The 20,600-nt window shown below is 35.9% G+C and overlaps 1 protein-coding gene and 1 non-coding gene across 6 annotated transcripts in view; both read right to left on the reverse strand.

Moving 5' to 3' along the window:
• The window catches only part of Nbea (neurobeachin), a 551,973-nt gene that overhangs the window by 323,133 nt on the left and 208,240 nt on the right, over nucleotides 1–20,600 (reverse strand). For 4 of the 5 annotated variants that reach the window (XM_036189952.1, XM_036189948.1, XM_036189951.1 and 1 more), the window contains 2 exons: nucleotides 11,731–11,885; nucleotides 9,512–9,638 (listed from right to left, as the gene is read on the reverse strand). In XM_036189952.1, the coding sequence (XP_036045845.1) occupies nucleotides 9,512–9,638; nucleotides 11,731–11,885 (282 nt within the window). The remainder of the gene's footprint in view (nucleotides 1–9,511; nucleotides 9,639–11,730; nucleotides 11,886–20,600) is intronic. The other variant, XM_036189950.1, reaches the window with a different exon arrangement.
• Nucleotides 14,418–14,532, reverse strand: LOC118586452. Its single transcript, XR_004945337.1, has one exon. It is a non-coding gene; the product is annotated as a small nucleolar RNA SNORA69 (small nucleolar RNA).

Raw genomic sequence — 20,600 nt, forward strand, 5'->3', positions numbered from 1 at the left:
ATATTTATACATTTACTCCAAGTGTGTTTTTAAAGGAGGGTAAAATATGTGTTCATCCATATATAATTTATCAAAATAAGTGGAACAGAAATAAAATTCATCTTTAGAGCCGCTTTATTTCTTGGTAAATAAAGACTCAATCCTTCTACACAAAAAGGCATGTTATGCTGGGCCTGCACTTCTAATGTTCCCTTTTCTCCTTGGAGAAAAGCATAGTATAAACTGTTGAAATACCATGGTGTACATGAGAAAATTATCTCTTGACATGTAATAAAGAAATGATAAACCAAGGGAACTCCATGCCTTTCAGTCCTATAAATAGATGTTTCTATCAAAAACACAGTAAAAGGAACTGCTGGGCACGGTGGGCACATCTGAACACTGGGGAAATGGGGACAGAGAATGGTCAGACCGAGCTAACAGCAGAAGACTAGAAAGAAACAAACACCATAGAACAGACAGAAAAAAAATGAAGAATACTTTTAAGCAAATTACTGTGCAAGAAATAGCATCATGCTTTATTTACTTTAGGGGGAATATTAGTACTTTTTCAGTTTTTCTGAGAGTTTACTTCATTTACAAAAAAAACCATTCTTTTGGTGCACAGAATACAAAAGTGCAGTGACTACAGAAATGGCACCCCAGTCTTCCAATTACACTTTAGCAACTTTTAATGCACAGGGAAGTGCTTGCCCTGAGTAAAGAACATACCCCAGGCTGGAACCAAACTGTTTAAGCCTCTGACTTCTCTTTCCTTTCTCTACTCTTTACTTGAACTAAACACTAGAGATGCTCATGAGGCCAGATCAGTGGCTCCTTTGAAGTTGGCTCCTTTTCTGGATAGTGAGCAAAAACTCTTAAGAAAGAGCACCAATGATTTCCATATTGAAAATAATGCCCGCAACTGAAGCTGTTTATCAACCATTTTAACAATAATTTTGTTATTGTTAAAGAGAAGACAATAAAACCTTCAAATGAGGTAATAATGCTTCAGATGGGAGTCTATAGGTCTATAGTCTATAGGAAATCTAATAATAAAACAATGTGGCCTGCAGTACAAGTACTTAATAATGCTGTTTTTTTTGTTGTTGTTTTTTTTTTTTTTGTTTTTTTAAAAAACACAATTAGGTACTTTCTTTTCTTTTTCTTTTTCTTTTGATGTAGGGTCTCACTAAGTACCTCTGGCTGTCCTGGAACTCAGCCAGTAGACCAGGCTGGCCTTGAACTCACAGAGAGCTGTTTGCCTTTATCTCTGAGGTGCTGGGATCAAAGGTGTGTACCACTACACCAACCTGGTTATTTTTTTCCATGTATTTTTAAAGTCTCAGTAAATTCTAAGGATTTTATAGAAATAAAACACAATTAAGCTGTGGGAGAAAACAGTGTCTAAAAACCTGTGGCTACAATACTTATTAAATGTTTCTGAACAAAGATTTGACCTCAAGCTACATCTACATCCAAGGTCATGGTGATTTTAAGAAGAATGTCAGGTGAATGGGGAAGACCTATGAAAAAGTACATGGAAACATGCCATATTTTCTATTTCTAGAAAACCTGTGATTACCCACACTCATTTTGTACATTAGACATATTATTAAATTCCATTATTATAATTGTGCTACTTCATAAAATTATAAGCTTGATTTACTCTCAATGTCAGTTCTTTTGTAGTATTGTAGTTACTTAGCATAATTTTTTTTGTTTTGTTTTGTTTTTCGAGACAGGGTTTCCCTGTGTAGCTTTGCACCTTTCCTGGAACTCACTTGGTAGCCCAGGCTGGCCTTGAACTCACAGAGATCCGCCTGGCTCTGCCTCCTGAGTGCTGGGATTAAAGGCATGCGCCACCACTGCCTAGCTACTTAGCATAATTTCATAAAGAAAAATTAATAATTTTGTTTTGTAAAATTCTTAAATCCTTAAAATAAAAAAGGAATGGGCACTTATAACAACAGAATCTAAAGCTAACGTAAGTAACTGTATTATGTAAAGTACCCAGAAGATACAGCAGATAGAAAATAATTTAATTAGGGAATTCTGTGGTAGAAACACTTAAACAATTAAATGTTCCTATATGAATTAGGGAATGCAGACATAGGTAAATGAAATGGTTTGTTTAAGAAAATACATAGAAAGAGTATTATGGTAGAAAAGCCATCCAAGGTTGTCTAATCAGCTACATGTTATGACTAGGAACTGACAAGCCCTGCCTTTAAACACTTTATCAGGCTTTCATTCAATTACTGCTGTGAAACATGAGTAAGCATACTAGAGAGCTGATGGATAAACAGATCAGAAATTTCAGAATCAGTAACATACAGTCAAAGTTTTTAAGCTGTAAGGGTTGCTACCACTAAGCAAAACATCATGCTGTAGAAAAGAAATGTGTGCTTATTTTATTTTTCCACAATCTTATAAAATAGAAAGCTGACATTTCTCCTGATTTCTTCCAAACAGAATAATATATATTTTAAGAGCACAATGTACACATTAAGAAAGTAGATAGAATTACCCAAGATTAAGAAATCTGAGGCTGAACAGAATTCTTCCATATAAGAAGTTTATTACTTTATAATATAAACTAAATTCTAAGTAAATATTTTTCATGTTTTAAGAAACATGATGCCTGTTAGGGATGTATTTAAATAATTATAAAAGCTTTTGGAGTGCATTTTTGGAAATTGTTAATTGGATGTTTGGTAGATGGAAAGGAAATAACTGAACATGGAAATGCAGCAATTCCTCTTTTCAAGTCAACTAGTTGAACAAAATATCATCAAACTTCCCTATAGTGAAACAAAAATATAAAGTCAAAAAAATAAACCATTAACTGAGACTCAAGCCCAGTAATATAAAGGGCCAGGATATTTGTGCTTTAAATCACTGATAGACAAGTTGTAATAAAACGTCCTAAAAACAAATTATTCCCAGACAGTAACGTCACAGGAGCTGTGTAAGTGACTCTTCTTCTGGCAGAGCTATAGAGCACCCCCAGAAGGGAGGCTGCTTCACCCAAGGCCACACCCAATGCTGGTCAGTGAAAAGTAAAGAGACCGAGCCTTGATTTGACTGGAGATGTTACCTCTCTTGAGGCTACTGCAGTGCAGGCTCTTTCCCAAGCAGTGTCCTGAAATTGTTTCACTTTTCTTGCAGACTAATTCTCACTCTCCAAGCCTTTATAGGTGGTCTTATCCAGAACATTCCCCAGTAAGCCAAACATAACGCCCTGCTTTGCTTCTGAAGCTCCTTCCTGAGATAGTAATTTAGTATGCTTTTAGAACAGCATTCAGTCCATAGGTAATTTTGTAAAATTAAGTTAAAAAGTCAACAAATAACTTGACTTCTTCAGAAGAAATAAAGGACATCTATTTGTGATGCAGAAACCCAGAGTAGCACACATAGGAAGTAACCACACAGGAAGCCACACAATAGACAGAATCCTATTCTGATACAAGAGCATATAAACTCTACCAGGTAGCTACTAGCCTTGAACCTGAAATCAAAAAGAAGAACTTCTCAACAGGAAAAAGATACAGGAACTTGCTTAGCTGGTGAAAGCTGAGGAAGAAGAAACATAAGGCACTATGTGAGATGGTCATAACCTTTCAGCTAACATTTGAAATTTCTGAAGTTGAAGCATTATAATATGGGAGAGTAAAATTCTCAGAGTGGTAAACACAGCAGGATCCTAAAATTATATTCAAACCGTTTTCTATAAGCCTCACCAATAGATAAGAGAAGACTGGATAGAATGTACAAGATGGAAGAAACTTCCTTTGCTTCTGTAAGCTGAGATGTTCCAATAAGTGTGGCAAGAAGGCACAAAGCATAGCTTGGAATCATTCTCCATCTCCTCCAGATAACAAGGTAACAGTCTCATGGAGGCTGTGGGAAAGCTGGCAATCCTGCCAATTCATGACACAAAAGAAAACCTAAACATTGCTAGTGCCAGAACAGCAAAATTCTCTGCACCAGGGATGGGGTAAGAAAATATCTTGAGACCTCAACATTTCAATATTCCATCACTGAGTAGTCAGAATCCATGTGAGATTCTCTATCTGCCTATGACTGAGTCTGAACCAGGACAACAAGAAGCCCAGGCCCCTGAACACTGGGCATGCAAGTACTCAGTGAAAGACTAGCAGTCTATGACTGTAGAAGGGGTTACAGAGTATTGAAGCTCTCTGAAAGACAACACCCAAGCAGCCTACAAAGAGGGAAGAAGACTGAGAACGATTGACAAAACCCATTCAAGTAACAGGTAAAGACAGAGGGTCAGAGAGTTACAGTTCACAGAGAATAACCAAAACCAAAATAAAATTCTGCTAATCTCTAAACTAGGATGATTTGGCTTCTAAAAACCTGGCATAAGTAGAACAGGGCATATTTCAGGTGTCAATGCTACTAAGATGCCAACATCATATCCACAATTATTTCATTTTCAACCAAAATTACAATGTATTCAAAGCAGCAGAAGAAACAAAACAGAGATAAGCTAATAGAACCAGGATCATAAGCAAATCTGATTCTAGGACTCCCTAGGAATCTAAAGCAAACATTATGTACCATCTGTAAGAATTAAGACATGGCAAGACAGCCAGCACAAATGAGGAAGGAGTATTACAAAAGAAGCAAAAGCATGTAAATCTCAGTCAATGGTAGAAATGAAAAATATAGTTAAAAGGGACAATATGCTTTCATTAGATGAATCAACAGAGTCAAGTAAACCAGGTGAAGAATCAGTGACTTTAACCACTTTCATGCTTCCTGTAGTATTGTTGACAAAAGCTATATGAAACTAACCTAAGTGTCTGTCAATAGGTGAAGGTATACAGAAGGGGTGGTATCTAGACCATATGTAGAATATGTACTATTCTGTCACTAACTGTCATCTGCAACAAACACGGATAGGCTTGCAAGACAATGTGCAACATGAGATAGATCATGTACAGAATAAATACTGTATGATTTCACACATGAAGAACCTAAAGAACTCAGCCGTATTGAAATTGTGAGCTGAATATGGTTATACAGGCTAGAGACAGGAGAGGGAGGATAGGAGAATTTGTTCAAGAGATACAGCATTACAGTTAAAAAGTGTTAAGTTCTAATTACATAATATGATGATTTTAGTTAATAAAGCAACAACACACACACACACCACATTTTTAACAGTTGAAAGATATGATTTTAAGTATTTTATCACACAGGAATTCAAGAGCTTTGGGACAGTAAGAACTAATTTCTTATGGTGTTGCTAAATAATAAGGTCCAAAGATACCTGAACCACAGCCTCTGGGACCTAGGGATAGGCCAAGTATCATGTCAAAGGTGTCTTTGCAAGTCAAATAAAGAGTATGTACACTAAGACAGGGAGAGTACCCTGTAGTTGTGCTCAGTCTAAACACATGGACTACGGGACACTTCTGTGGCTCCAGAAGAAGCACTGAAAAGGAAGAAGAGAGGACAGAGGAATCAGAAGAGGAGCAGCAATCCAGAATGGGAAGCACCTGACACACTCTACTGGTTCTGAGTATAGCAAGCCACATGCAGGGAAAAGGGGAAATGCTGAGTGCCAAGTACAGCCCGGACAGACAACAAGGAAAGTAACAGGTCCGTGAGTCCTATCTGATAAGAGTTGAATTTGTTTACAGCCTCAGATAATCTGGATGTAATTCTAGTCTCTATAAGAATGTGGTCCAGCTATGAAGCCAGTCTGAGTATGTTAGACTTGAAGCCTGCCTGAGGGAATTAAAAAACAGATATTGTTACAAAGTACTAGATTTCTGTAAATTTGATGTGGCCACAACACAATACTAAGGAAATGAAAGACACAGCAAAAGAAATAAATGGCCATCAGTTAAGAACTTTCCACAAACAGTAAAAGTTACTGAAAGCACACACCCAAGAGACATAAAACACTTTGTAGAATTTTAATAGTAAATAACCCAAATTTGTCACAATAAAATATTATAATGCAGATAATAAGAAGTTTGAGGAAAGCAGAGACTAAAGGCTCACTTCACAGAACAAAGAATGGCGTTCTCTTCAGAATAACCCTGCAAGTCTGAAGACATAAAATAAAGTGTATTTCAAATCTATTTGCAAAACATAAAAATCAACAACTCTGTTATTGGTCAGAAAATCTTTAGGCAATGAAGGTAAAACTAGGGGCTTTTCCAAACAACAAATGTTGGAGAAATATTTTAAGCTCAAATTTGAACTGTTTGAGGAAGTTCTTCCAGTATAGAGAATGATTCCTGACAAAACCCTAGATTTATGTAAATTAAGAGTTGTAGAAATAATAAATACAGGTAAACTGACTGTCTTGGACAAAACAATAGCAACATGTTGCTCCTTTTGATTTATCTATCTATTTTAATTTTATTTTATTTGCATGTTGCGGATTGAATCCCACAGCAGAATGCATGCTTGGTAAGTGCTATACCTCTTTGCCACAATTTAGCTCCACTAAACTATTATAAGTAAGATGCACAATGATCAAAGGTTGCAAGAACAGGCCACTATGAACCATTATAAGAAAATAATACCACACAACTGCGCTAGTTTAAAATTCCAGCATAAAAACCTAAAGTATTTAAAACTGAAGCAAACAAATCAACAATGGAGAGAAGCTGGGAGAAAGAAAAAGAAAACTCCATTAACCCAATACAAGTACTAGAAGGAAGAAAAAGAGAAATCCTAACTCAGAACATCATCAAAGACATGGAAGCTATTTTTAAAGGAACATTACAAAGTTCAGGATTGTTACAATAAAAACCACAACATCTCAATGCATGATGGACAGTGCTGATGAACATTAATAACTAATAGTCAGTAGTAGATACTAATAATGCTCCACAAGACTACAAGATCAATACAGCCATAATGTAAATATCATCAATTTTGTTTGTTTTAAGAAACAGATAAAACAAATTTTGAACCACTGTATCTAAGAGCAAATCTCCAAGTTTACCCAGCTGTTTATCTAAAATTACATCAAATAGATCAGGAACCTAGCCATTAATGGGGAAGATACAGGACTTTTAGGGGGTAAAGTAAGAGTACAAGACATTGGGGGTTGAAAAAGATAACTTAGTTATTATAGAAGTCATAAATCACAAAGACTATTTGAGGCAATGAACTTCACAGAAATTAGAGTGTTCTTGCTCTTAACAGTCTATAGAATGAGGCAATGGAATGCCTGTAGCCGACAAAGGACATCTATGCAGAGTATACTAGTAACTCCTGCATATTGTAATAAAAAATCCACTTGAAGACAAATGAAAGAGTTCAATGACCCATAAACACAGGCCAAACCCTCAGCAGGTAGCAGTAAACAAACAAGATCTAATTATCCCACCATTATAAATGTGACAATAGCAAGTACTGACAATGCAGAGCATGGGATGTTTCAGACATTGCCCCAGAAAGTGCAATGACAGCTACTTTGCAAAATGGCTCAGCATTTTCTCATAATATTAAGCATTTACTTACTACCCTAACAGTGATTTTATTCTTAATTGTTTACTCAACAGAAATAAAAGGAAATGTATTGGGAATCCCAAGACTTAGGATTTTCTAAATCATTATTTGTAACATGCCAAAATTGGAAAAACTCCAAGGTCTATCATTGAATAAACAGATAAATTCATTGTGAGTCACAAAATGGAATAATACTTAGTACTAAATAGGCAAAGAACAGTCAAAAACAAAGAGATAAATGAATCAACACATCAATAAGCCAAGTGAAAGAAGGACAAAAAACAGTACATATCATATGATCTCATCCTTTTTAAAACCTTTGAATGTATTATCTAAAATGTAAAGCTGAAAAGCACTTATGTGTTTACTGGTCACAGATATGGGGTAAATTACATGTAGAAATGAGGAAATTTCTAAGGTGACAATTATATTTTCTTTCACCCTAATTTGCAATGTGGTTTTACCACACTATAAACTACAAAAACTCATTAAAATGTGCATTCTGATCAATTTTACTGAGTTTCAGCAACATAAAAAAATCATCTCAATGAAGCTGAAATGAAAATTAACTTGAGAAAAATAGAGACACAAATTATTAACTCCTTAAAACTGAATAAAATCAGAAACATACTAAGATTTATACAAAGCAAAATAAGAATCATTGCTAAGAACCATTAGTTTTAAAAAAAAAACCCTCATATTCTGAAAGGAGTATTTGCTGTTCAGTATGGAAATGAAAACACGGAAAAGGAACAAAAGGTCCAGCACACTACAGAATGGTCTTGGAAGACTATTTCCATTCTATGGGAAAATGCACACTTATTTTCGCAGTTGGTGTTTTAACTCTGATTCTAAAGTTCCAAGAGAATACAGAGCAGAAAGAACTCTGACCCAAAGACCTCTCTCAAGGCCCTTACTGTCATTATTAAGTCTGAAGACAATTTTGTCAGCTGTGTAGAAGGTGTGCAGATAGAGCAGAACTGAGGGTCAAACTTAAGACAAGAATATAAGGACATAACTGGTGACAGAAGTGGAGAATTATGGTACAAAGAAGTCTTCAAATGAGGGATGGCCATCTTCTTATCCCTGTTTTTATTAAAAAGCCGCTGGTTACAAAACTCAATAGAAAGAGTGGAGAAATGTAAGCAAATACTTATACTACACAAGAGGCAATCACACCAAAAAATGGTACTGTGAATTTCACCAAATATATATCTTTTATTGATCCAAACAAGCCATATTGATAAAGAAAATGACAAAAAAAACCCCAAAAAACCCAAAAAACCAACCCTGCAAAATGGCCAAGATAAGAGTGAACTGGCATTCTATTTTCAGCTACCGAGTCTGTAAATTCTGACAAATGCACAAAAAATTCACTCGGCATACTCCAGTCACAGTACACAGAAAGGCTGGGCAGCAATTCCACTATAATCTTTTATTTGCCTAACAGATATGCACAGTAGCACAGCACGCACTCAGACAATAACAGATATCCATACTGTCATTTACATAAAAGCTTTATTTGAAATAGATAAAAACTGGAAAATTATAAATGTTTATAAACTTCATATGAGGGGCAGTACATTCTATGAGTTATCACTTACCATAATAAGCAAAATAAGTGTTGGCTATTTGAGTTACAATGATACATATTAAATAAAATTACACAAGACTTATTTTCAAAGCTAATAGTTTAAAGTGCTATCACTCAGAGATGATCAATTTCTACTGTGCCATCTTTACACATTTGAACTATTATTGGAAATGATAATATATGCTATACTACAGAGAATTAAAATCTCTGTAAGTAGTTTTAATCAAAACCCTTCAAATTGCAAGTGAAAATATAACACTGACTTTTAGTAATTTCTCCATGTACCATGGTTAGGCAGAAACAAATACATTAAGAGTATGTACCTAACTGACATTCCCAAGAATGTTTACCATGTATGTACCTACCACTGAATATTTCACTGTGTCTTAAAAAGGGAGAGTAAAACGGGTAACAGTAACGAATCCCTATGCATACCTCATGTTCTCAGCTGAATCCTCTGGCATTGGGGCTACAGTTTGCACAGCTGGAAGATTTTTGCTGGTAGCACCATTCACAAAACTAGAAGAGGAGGAAGAGGAGGAGGACCCTGAATCCACAGCACCTGTTTCCAAAATAATAATTTTAGTTTCAAATATAAATTTATTTAGAAAAAAAACACCTTTATTACTTCATTTCTATTTGATTTTCAAAGAACAACTCATCAGAATTTCTAACAAGAATTTGACAATTTAAAATTTATTTGTTCATTAGTATACTAATAAATTCCATGATTTTAAGTAATGGATATTACATTAAAATCCAGTTAACTTATGTTAATCTAACAAAATTACATGCTACAAATGGGTATAAATGAAAGACATCAACAGATGAAAAAAATCTAGATTAAATAAGGCTAATAAAACAATGCAAATTTAAATGTGAAAATTTTGTTCCCATATTTATTGCTATGTTGTAATGTTCTTAGACCTCATGATCTAAGGCATATTTTCAGAGCACTGGGAGCATTAATTTGTCATTTTGCAGCATTAAATTCTGACTTTGATAAAAATGATTGCTTCAGACGTCCTATACTGACAACAGTACCTGATTTTAAAATAATTAGTTCTCCTCAATGATATAAAAATGCCATTGTAGAGATTTTTCTGTAATATGTCATGTGAGTATATCAAAGGAGATGAGGGACATCTAGTGTTCCTAAGTATTATATCCTATGCTAATTCCAACAAAGTGAGCTGCTCATTGGATTTCCACTATAACATCTGTACAGTGCCATGTGCCGATATCTAAACTGTATACTGTGCCCAGCACAAATGCTAGCTCACATTTATATCTCTCTTTATATGATCAAATATTAAGGAGGATGTTTATTGCTTAATTTTAATTTTTACTGTAATATATTTTATATTATCAAAAACTTATACGCTTATATACCAATCACTAATTTTTAAAACAAAATTATAAGAAAGCATAACTTGTCTTGTACAAAGACAAAAGGTGATTTAGTCTTTTCATTTTACTGCAGTCATAAGAAAGATAAGGACTTTATTTACTAGACATCACTAAGTACAGATTCTACTACACTGTTATATTTTTAAAACCGAAAAAATAAACTTACAAATTTTAAAATGCCATTAATGCTGCTCAATGATTGAGACAAGTATATATGCTTAAGAGAGTGTTCTACTTACTACACCCATAAATGTGTGGCTCATGATATGTCAGACTCAGGTGGCATGATAAACAAGATAGATACAGAAAGCACAAAAAGGAGCTACAAAATCAATAGAAATGGGAAGAATCTAAGTAATGATAATAAATGGAAAAGTTCAAGGCTATACAGTTTGGAGAACAGAAGACTACTATAGTCAGGGAAGGAAAGTCAGGGATCATCTTGCGTTGTATAAATACCTAAAATGGAATCACAAAGATTTGGGTAAGGATTTATTTAGCTAATAATCAACAGGAACATTTCTGGAAATTTGAGAGAAAGAGAGAGAGAGACAGAGAGAGAGAGAGACAGACAGAGAACGGGGGAGAGATTGATTTTAGTCAGATTTTAAATTGGAATTTTTGATTTCTAGAATCATAGGAAATAGCTGGACAATGAATTGGATACAGTTATAACCTAAGAATATAAATTAATTCAGTGTGAGGCAATGGTCCCTATTCATATGCTCTGTTTACAAAGTTGAGGCTCTTGCATATCATCAAGGTTCTTAGAGAATTCTGCCTTAAAAAACTTGAAGGATTTAGCAAAGGATACACCTTAGGGTTCAATCCAAAAAATCCATTTTCTAGCACTAACATGTTTGATACACTTTCACATGCTTTATAAGTTTTTTTTCCACCTGTCACTCTCTAGTATCTAAATCAGCTTTTGCTCCCCAAATGTATTCAAATACTCTGACTGTACCTTGAAAGTAGACTATGATGTCTTGGGAAACTCAAAACAAAAAGTAGACTATGATGTCTTGGGAAACTCAAAACAAAAACCAGTACTGTCTCCTGAAATGATCACTGTGTCTGTGTCCAAGAACCAGCAACAAGTTGTGAGAAGTTGTTGCAGCACACTAAAAACTAAGCTAACTCTAAGTGATCTGGGCTTTTGAGTTGTTGAGAACAAATGGGAAAATGAAGATACAGCAAATGGAGAAAAAAGGATGAAGCTTCACAAAAGTCTATAAGGACGATACCTGTCGTGTTAATCATACTTTTTGGTGTAGCTCCAGGGGCAGCAAATATACTTGAGGTACTGCCTGTTGGCAGCCCACTTCCTGCAGCAGTGGCTCCCACAGTAGTGACAGCTAGACTACCTGGAGGTGGTTTCTTTACAGGCACCACCACACTCCTGCAGAGAAAGACAGAAAACAACACCAAGGCTTGAGATAAAGCCTGTTCCCATGATGCACAGCATATACACAAAGCCAACAATGTAGTCCAGCTGAGTTCCCTTCCCTTAGTCCTTTCCTCTCCTTCCCTGACCCTCCACGCTGTTCATTTGCAAACCTAACATCACTGATAAAAGGAATACTTAAGCAAACACTGGGAAGTTTATGACATGTTTATTTGGTAAACACTAGAGTAGACTCTGGAGTTTGTAATCTTTCATAAAATGACAAATGAAAAATAACCATAAATCAGAGAAACAAGTGCTCAGGTCAACATATTTTGCACATGCTTAACAAATAATCTTGCAATAAAATGTATACAAAATGTCCACTTCCTAGCCAGGCGATGGTGGCACACACACACCTTTAATCCCAGCACTCGGGAGGCAGAGGCAGGTGGATGGATCTCTGTGAGTTCGAGGCCAGCCTGGTCTCCAAAGAGAGCTCCAGGAAAGGCACAAAGCTACACAGAGAAACCCTGTCTGGAAAAACAAAACAAAACAAAAATGTCCACTTCCTTCTCATTACACCATCATGCATGTAAAATGGCCGTAAAATTGGCACCTGAGTATGGTGATATTGTGTCCCACCATATATTGTGCACCCCAGTAAACTTATCTAGGGGTCAAAGAACAGAACAGGCACTATATTAAACATAGGTTTAGGCAGTGGTAGCACACATCTTAAATCCTACCATTCCAAAGGCAGAGATCCGCCTGGATCTCTGTGAGTTCAAAGCCACACTGGAAACAGCCAGGCATGGTGACACACGCCTTTAATCCTAGGCAGTGATGGCAGGAAGAAGAAAGATATATAAGGCATGAGGACCAGGAACTAGAGTCTGTTAAGATTCTAGGCTTTTGAGGAGCAGTTCAGCTGAGATCCATTCGGATGAGGACTCAAGAGGCTTTCAGTCTGAGGAAACAAGATCAGCTGAGAACTTGGCAAGGTGAGGTTAGCTGTGGCGTGTTCTGTCTCTCTGATCTTTCAGCATTCACCCCAATACCTGGATCCAGGTTTGTTTTTATTAATAAGACTTTTAAAACTTGTGCTACACCTGAGAACCTGACCCCTGGAACCCAAGTAAAGAAGCCAGACACGGTAGCAAGCACCTGTTAATTCCATCACTTCTGAGGTGAAGACAGGAGATTCACCCAGAAGCTCATTGCCCAGTCAGCCTGCACATGCTATGCAGTCCAGCAGAAACAAGACTTTCTCCTTCCAGGGTGGAAGGAAAGAACTGACTCTCCAAAGTCTTCAGATTTCCAGGTGGCATGCACACACAGACACACACACCCCACTTTCTAAAATCTCTCTCTCTCTTCATATATATAAATATTTGCCAAAGAAAATATAATGCTAAAAAATGAAGTGAGGGACAACTGCTGTGGGATGTTCTGTATGTCAAATGTATTACTCTGATTGGTTAAAATAAATAAAGTGCTAATTGGCCAGTAGCCAGGCAGGAAGGATAGGGTAGGTGGGACAAGGAGGAGGAGAACTGTGGGAAGTGGAAGAGAAACACTGCCAGCTGCCGCTATGACAAGAAAGATGTAAGGTACAGGTAAGCCACAAGCCATGTGGCAAAGTATAGATTAATAGAAATGGGCTAAATATAAGAGTAAGAGCTAGACTGTGATAGGCCCGAGCTATTGGCCAAGCAGTTTAAATAATATAAATGTCTGTGTGTTTATTTTATAAGTGGGTTGTTGGACTAACAGGGCTTGGTGGGGGCTGGAGAGAAGCTCTCCAACTACAGATAACAAAACACACCAAGGGAATAGAAAACTAGTATTTTAGTTCTCTCATTAAAATTGTTTTCTCTAACATAAGATAGTTCATATTAAAGCATATATATATATATATATATATATATATATATATATATATATATATATATATATATATATATATATATATATATATATATATATATAGTTAAAGTGCTATTTAACTTTCATGCCTTAACTTGTAACATAGAAATTCATTCTTTTCTTTCCTTTCTTTCTTTCTTTTTTTTTTTTTTTGCCAGAGCTGAGGACTGAACCCAGAGCCTTGTGCTTGCTAGGCAAGCGCTCTACCACTGAGCTAAATCCCCAACCCCTCATTATTTTTTTATATTCATTCAACACTTAAATAAATTTCATTTAAAAATCTTAACTTCAGTCTTAAACTCATGACAAACATATGTGGATATTGCTCAATTTTAAAATATGAATTTCCAAAATATAATCAGTATTTATATTTCCTTATTGTAAAGGCTTATTTCTCAAAATTTATAGCACTTCAAACTTTATTTCATAAATACCTTCCAAGCATCACTCAACAATGATTGATTTTACAGAAAAAGATTCACAAGATGATTTAAGTTCAAATGCAAAGCATGAGAAATAGTGACTGACAGCATGAAAATCTTCAATGTATGTTGTCATTTAATGCCTGTATATTTTATTATTAATATGCCCATTTATTACTATATACTTATTTTTTTGAACTGTCTTTGTCAAGCTGTCATTTCTACACTCATAAAGGTAAACATGGTTTCTCTTTCAGCAGGGTAGTGGCAATACTTCCACAAAATGAAGAGCTGTACTTGTAACCTGCTTTGTACTTTAAATAGATGAAATCCACTCAGTCAAACTATGTGAACATCACATTCTCAAGTCCAAACTTCTTACCTTTCCATAACACAAACCCTTCTTTTGTTAATTTCTTTAGTAACTATTTCAGTGTTGAAAATTTAAACTTGTGATAATTATTGTTCTTAATGAGCTCTTATACCTTTTTTGAGACTAAAGGTATTGTAATTTTTTAAAAGATTTATTACATATATAGTGTTCTGCCTGCATGTATGCCTGCAATCCAGGAGAGCGCACCAGATCTCATTATTGATGGTTGTGAGCCACCATGTGGTTGCTGGGGATTGAACTCAGGACCTCTGGAAGTGCAACCAGTGCTCTTAACCTCTGAGCAATCTCTCCAGCCCAAGGTATTATAATCTTAAATTATATTAATTTTGCCATAAAAATTTCTCCACTTTCTCTCTCACGATGCTTTTTCTTCTTTCTAAAGATAACAAAGTCAAATACTTTAGCTTCATTCTTGAAGTCACAACTTTCTGATGATTAAAAACACACATTGTCTCCTTAATTCACCTATGATGTGCCCTTATCTAGTGTCTCCATTTACTTTCTCAAGATGAAGTATGACATCATACAAAGAATACACAATGGAATAACAGAAAACTGAGAGCTGAACTGAACATCTTCAAGCTGTATGGTTCTAATTCTAGTTTTTCATTAATAAAGATGTTAATGCTCACATATTAACTTGGGAGCTTAAATGAGGATACATTTAGAATGACTTGATCAATTGTAAGATACCTTAGAACTATTACCAACTGTTATCACTCTCTAAACTCCAAGAATTTCCTAGCTACAGGACCTATGGTATCTAGCTCCAAACATATAAAGTTAACAAAAAAAGAGAAAATACTGATGCACTCGTTTTATCATCAAAACTTCTATGATTTAGAATAATATGAAGCATACCATTTCATTGGAATCCTAACAAAAACAAAAACAATTCTTAATTTGAAAGTAATTTATCAGTAAAATTATTTTATGTTTTTCCTGCATCTCTCAAAAATTCTTGTTGATAAAGAAACATAGAGGAGATGGCTAAGTTGATAGAGTGCTTGCTGTGCTAGCATGAAGACTTAAGCTGCAGTCTCCTGCAGCTGTGTACAAAGCCCAGCACAACATGGCAAGGTCACATGCTTCTGTAAGCCCAACGTCAAAGATGTAGAGATAAGAGGGTTCCTGGGGTTTGCTTGACCAGCCTGTTTTACCAAATTGTGAGCTCAAGACCAGTGAGAAACCCTGTCTCAAAAACTCTGGTCAAAAACAACTAAGGAAGATAACTGACATCTAACACACACACACACACACACACACACACACACACACACACACACACGAGACATGGACACATGCTTGGCAGTGCTGTAAGATGAAAAATGACAATACAGATTTCTGAATAACACATCATTGTCATCATTATCAAATATGGGCAAACCTTCCTATAACATACTATCTATATCATATAGGAACATTTATCAATAGTATTGTACCCTGTGCATATTCTAGGAGAAATATATAAGTATGAAAAATTTGTATTGGAAGTTTATCAATGAAATGCAAAAAATCACAAATGATTACCGGTTTAAAAAAGCAAAACAAAAAACCCCTGAATCATTGTGAAACCCTTCAGTGACCCCTGCTGTGGAATAATCCTTTTGTACACTGTGAAAATGTGTTGCTCTCATTGTTAATAGAAAGCTGATAGCTAGGTAGGATTTTCAGGGCAAAGAGAATGCTGGGAAGAAGGAAGACAAAGTCTGAGGAGTCAGGAGAAAAGCAGAGAGAAGCAAGATGATAGTGCTGTGTTTAAAGAAGGCACCACCACACGGCAGAGTACATAAGAAACATGGGTTAATTTAAAATGTTAAGAGTTAGCTAGTAACCAGCCTTACCTATTGGCTGAGCATTTACAATTAATATTAAGTATCCCTGTCAGTTTTTTTGGGAATTGGCAGGTGGTAAAGAAAAGTCCACCTACAAATGGCGCCCAAACGTTTGTCACCTACATGTACATAAAACCTGAAAGAGTTTGAGAAAGAAACGGCTTCCTAGTCTTATGTCTCTCATGCTGGCCACAATGCCAAGATGTGTCTCCCAGCCACTGTCAGTGTACTTGAGCTGCCAGCCTGAGCCCTCCCAACACTCCATGAGCTAAGCAGCATGGTGGGTTCCCACAATATCTCAGTGGTACAGAGAGGCATCTCCCAGCCGCTTCCTGTGAGCTTGAGCTGCCAGTGCAATCCCTGCCAGGACAATGCATGGCTGGTTTGGGGTTTTGTTTCCTTATGCAGACAGAAAAGGTTACAATTATGCAATAAAGACAAATCCAGACTGATAAAACCTTTAAATGGGTTACAGTGTGTTTAAAAAATATACATAGGTTTGGGAGAGAAGAGAGAAAGGGTAGAAACAGTCATAGATTAAAAAATAGTTTAAACATAAAGTCCTTAAAAAAGGAATAGAGCAAAAATATATAGTAAGCCATGTAAAGATGAAAAATACACAGAGAGTCTGGATTCTATGTTATTGTGTTGTCTTCAGATTTTCTGATTGCTAATAAATAGACAACAGCTGCTAAAACACACTGGATTATAAGATTGCTGGATTAAACCAATCTATGAATATTTAAAATGTCTTGACTTCAAAATGGAAGTCAAAATATATATTACTTTGGGAGGGAGGTTATGCTTTTATTTCTACAGGAAATGAGAAGCTGAAGATTCATTCTGGGTTTAAAGTAAATCAGATTTGATTGGTGAAGGCCCCCTGAAATCCTGGCTACAGACATAAAGAAATAAACCTAGAACTACAAGACATTTGATGTGTATTTTACCTGTTCAATCATAAAACAAATAATCATCTTTGACTGACTTGTATACAATGCACAGTCGATACTTGTATTAATGCAGGTATGTATGTTACTTTTAGAAGTTTTTGTATTTTCAGAGCAAGGGGAACAGACACCAATAAAACAGATGGCCTAGGTGATCCAGCATCCAAAACAGCTTCAAGGCTGCTGGCTGAGATGATGCATCCTCACAGGATACTACAGTCCAGACTTAACAATTATCGTGATTTTCATGGTTCCCCCAAAGATACCAGTACCCACAGAGAACAGGAAGTAGTCTAGAGAACGACACCCACATTCCCCAAAAATGGGGTATAGGTGGATTTTGGTTACTTAATAGATTATGGATGTTTGTCATTGTTTGGGGGGGGTTACAAGTTACTATTGGTCATAGTCAGAGAAAAAGCTAAACAAAGGAGTTACATTCAAGGCTTGCTTTCTGAAGGAAAAAGGGCAATATAATATAGAAATGATGGAAAAAGGGCAGATTTTTAAAACAACTATTAATCTCAAAATATTTTACATCGGTATGGTTTTTTATTGAGATAAATTTAAAGTTTTTTAATACTGCATGTTTCTACTCTCATTTGAGGTATTGTGCTTATATAGCTCATTTATAAATACAGTGTATCATTACAAAATTAGATTAGTAGTTAGTCATCTATAATAAAACTTGTATTTTAGGTATGTTTTCAAGGTTAAACATATATTTGGATGGATAGATGGTCTTCAAACACTGCAAAAACCTACAGAGTATGGCATTTAAAATGTTTTTAAAACAAGGCTTTTCTTGACAGTGAGACATATCTGCTCCTGACAGCTCCAATTTATTTTTAAAAAGAAGATGGGCATCAAAGAAACTCCATATGAAATTTACTTTCTTTATGGCCAAAGCTAGCCATTTAGGCAAAGAAACTGCCCTTGCCTCAATTGCTGACAGTACACTGTCCAAACTGGACCAGCAGGACACAAAAGAAGGCGACTACCAAACTTTGCCAAGACAAGGTAAGACAGTCTTTAAAACTTTTCTGCTTCTCAAAAATATCTGTCAGATACTAGGCCCGTAAGCCAAAGTCGGATGCCCAAATGTTACAGAAGAACCAGGGTGACTGTCCAGGTAGCCAGATGTCCCTGTCATTAGGTACCATTTCACCCTTCTGGGGTCTTTGATGAATTTGAAGGCTAAATAATTAGACTTAAAGTTTTCCTTAGTTATGGTAGAAAGGTAACTTAGATATGAAACTTTAGATTCACAAAGACAGATAATAGAATATTTTCCCTGATTTTGCAAAATACAACTGGAATGAATGTTTTAGCTATAATTCTTACTTGATAAGTGTTTTTTTTTTTTTTTTTTTTTTTTTTTTTACATAATTTTACTATGTTAAAATTAAAACCTTCCTTTTTTTATACAGAAAGGGAGAAATGCTGTGGAATAATACTTTTTGTTAATAAAAAGCTGATTGGCTGATAGCTAGGCAGGATTTCCAGGGCAGAGAAAATGCTGGGAAGAAGTAGGGTGGAATCTGAGGAGTCATGAGAATAGCAGAGAGAAGCAAGATGATCACACCATGTTGAAAGAGGTACTGCCACGTGGCAGAGGGTAGATAAGAAATATGGGTTAATTTAAAATATAAGAATTAGCTAGTAACCATCCTGATCTATTGGTCAAGCATTTATAATTAATAATAAGTCTCCTTGTCGATTATTTTGGAATTGGTGGGTGGGAAAGAAAAGTTCACCTACAGACCCCATGGGGTTTGGTGAAGCACTGTGACTGAGATCACACCTCTAAGTGTTCTAACCTAGGTTAGAGGTCTAGATCTGACAACTGCTAGCTATGTGAAATGGAGCATGTATGTCCACATTTCTCTTCACTGTTACAATGAGATTCCCAATGGTTTGTACTGCATAAGGCTGCTGTCAAAGTGCTTGGCACAACACCTGCATATTACAGATTATCACTGCTCTTTAAGCTATTGAACCCTCAAAAGTGCTGATACAGGTCAGGTCTACATCAGCAATAGTACCCAGACTCAAAGAAGCTATAATCCTGTGACATTCTTCCCTTGTTGTCTTCTTAAGTGAAAACCTATGAGCAGTTTGAGGCTTCATAGTTTAACAGTAACAACACTACTCTCTTATCTAAAAGAAACACTTATAAGATATAAAGGTAACAAAGTCTTACGAAGCCTAAAAAGACTTTAAAAAATTATGGTAAACATGTAGTAACTTTTAAAACATCTAAAGACCTGTAATAAAATGAAACTTCCATGTACCTGAAAATATCAAGTTAGGGCTAGCAGCACCAAGAAATCTCTGTAATACTTATCAACTAATTTCCAGTGACAGGTGTGCTCAAATTGTTGAGATAATCATGTAACAAAGATTCAACTGATTTTAAGAGTAAGGTGAATTTGACTGATTTCCCAGGTAGTTTTTTTCATCAATAATTTCATGAATTTTTGAAGACAAATTGGTTTTGTTAACATGATCACATTCTTTGCATAGGATCACAATACTGAATGTTTTTGTGCCTAAGATCCCTACTGTGCTTCTCCAATTCCAAAGCTGGATGGAGATCTTTCCTAAAACCCTTCTCATATTTCTAGGATTGCTATGCCAACACTCTGTCCAGTAATTGCTCTCTAACTTCTCCAGGGGCTGCCTAAAACCCACCCACTTTCCCCAGAACCCTAAGCTAACTATCCTTTAATTTTTCCTCCTTAAGCCACTTAGGTCCCAATATGTTTTTTTTATTCTGGACTCCATGATGACTTTACTTCTGGTTAGGGACCTTTCCTTTCTTCCCCCATAGGAAACTCACGCCCCCACCTGCCTCATCAGGACCCCTTGTCAACCTCAGTCTTCTTGCTGGCTCTGCAGGAAGTGACCAGCCCATGTAGAGACTTGACCCAGCTTCAATACAGTCATCTAAATCTTGGCTAGAGCAGTAAAACAGGGAAAAAAAAAGATATAATAGGAAAATAATTCAGAGAATTTATGTTTGCTGTTGATATGATTCTGTATGTGAGACCCTAAAGGCTCACCCATACCACTCTTATAACTAAATAACATTTTCAACAAAGTGTCAGGAAACAAAACTAATAAGGAAATCAATGTTCACTCTCTGTACCAATAACAAACATGCTGAGAAAAAAAATCAGGGAAACAAGTCCATTTCA

This window comes from Onychomys torridus, chromosome 6, assembly GCF_903995425.1.
Source record: "Onychomys torridus chromosome 6, mOncTor1.1, whole genome shotgun sequence".
Taxonomy (NCBI): domain Eukaryota; kingdom Metazoa; phylum Chordata; class Mammalia; order Rodentia; family Cricetidae; genus Onychomys; species Onychomys torridus.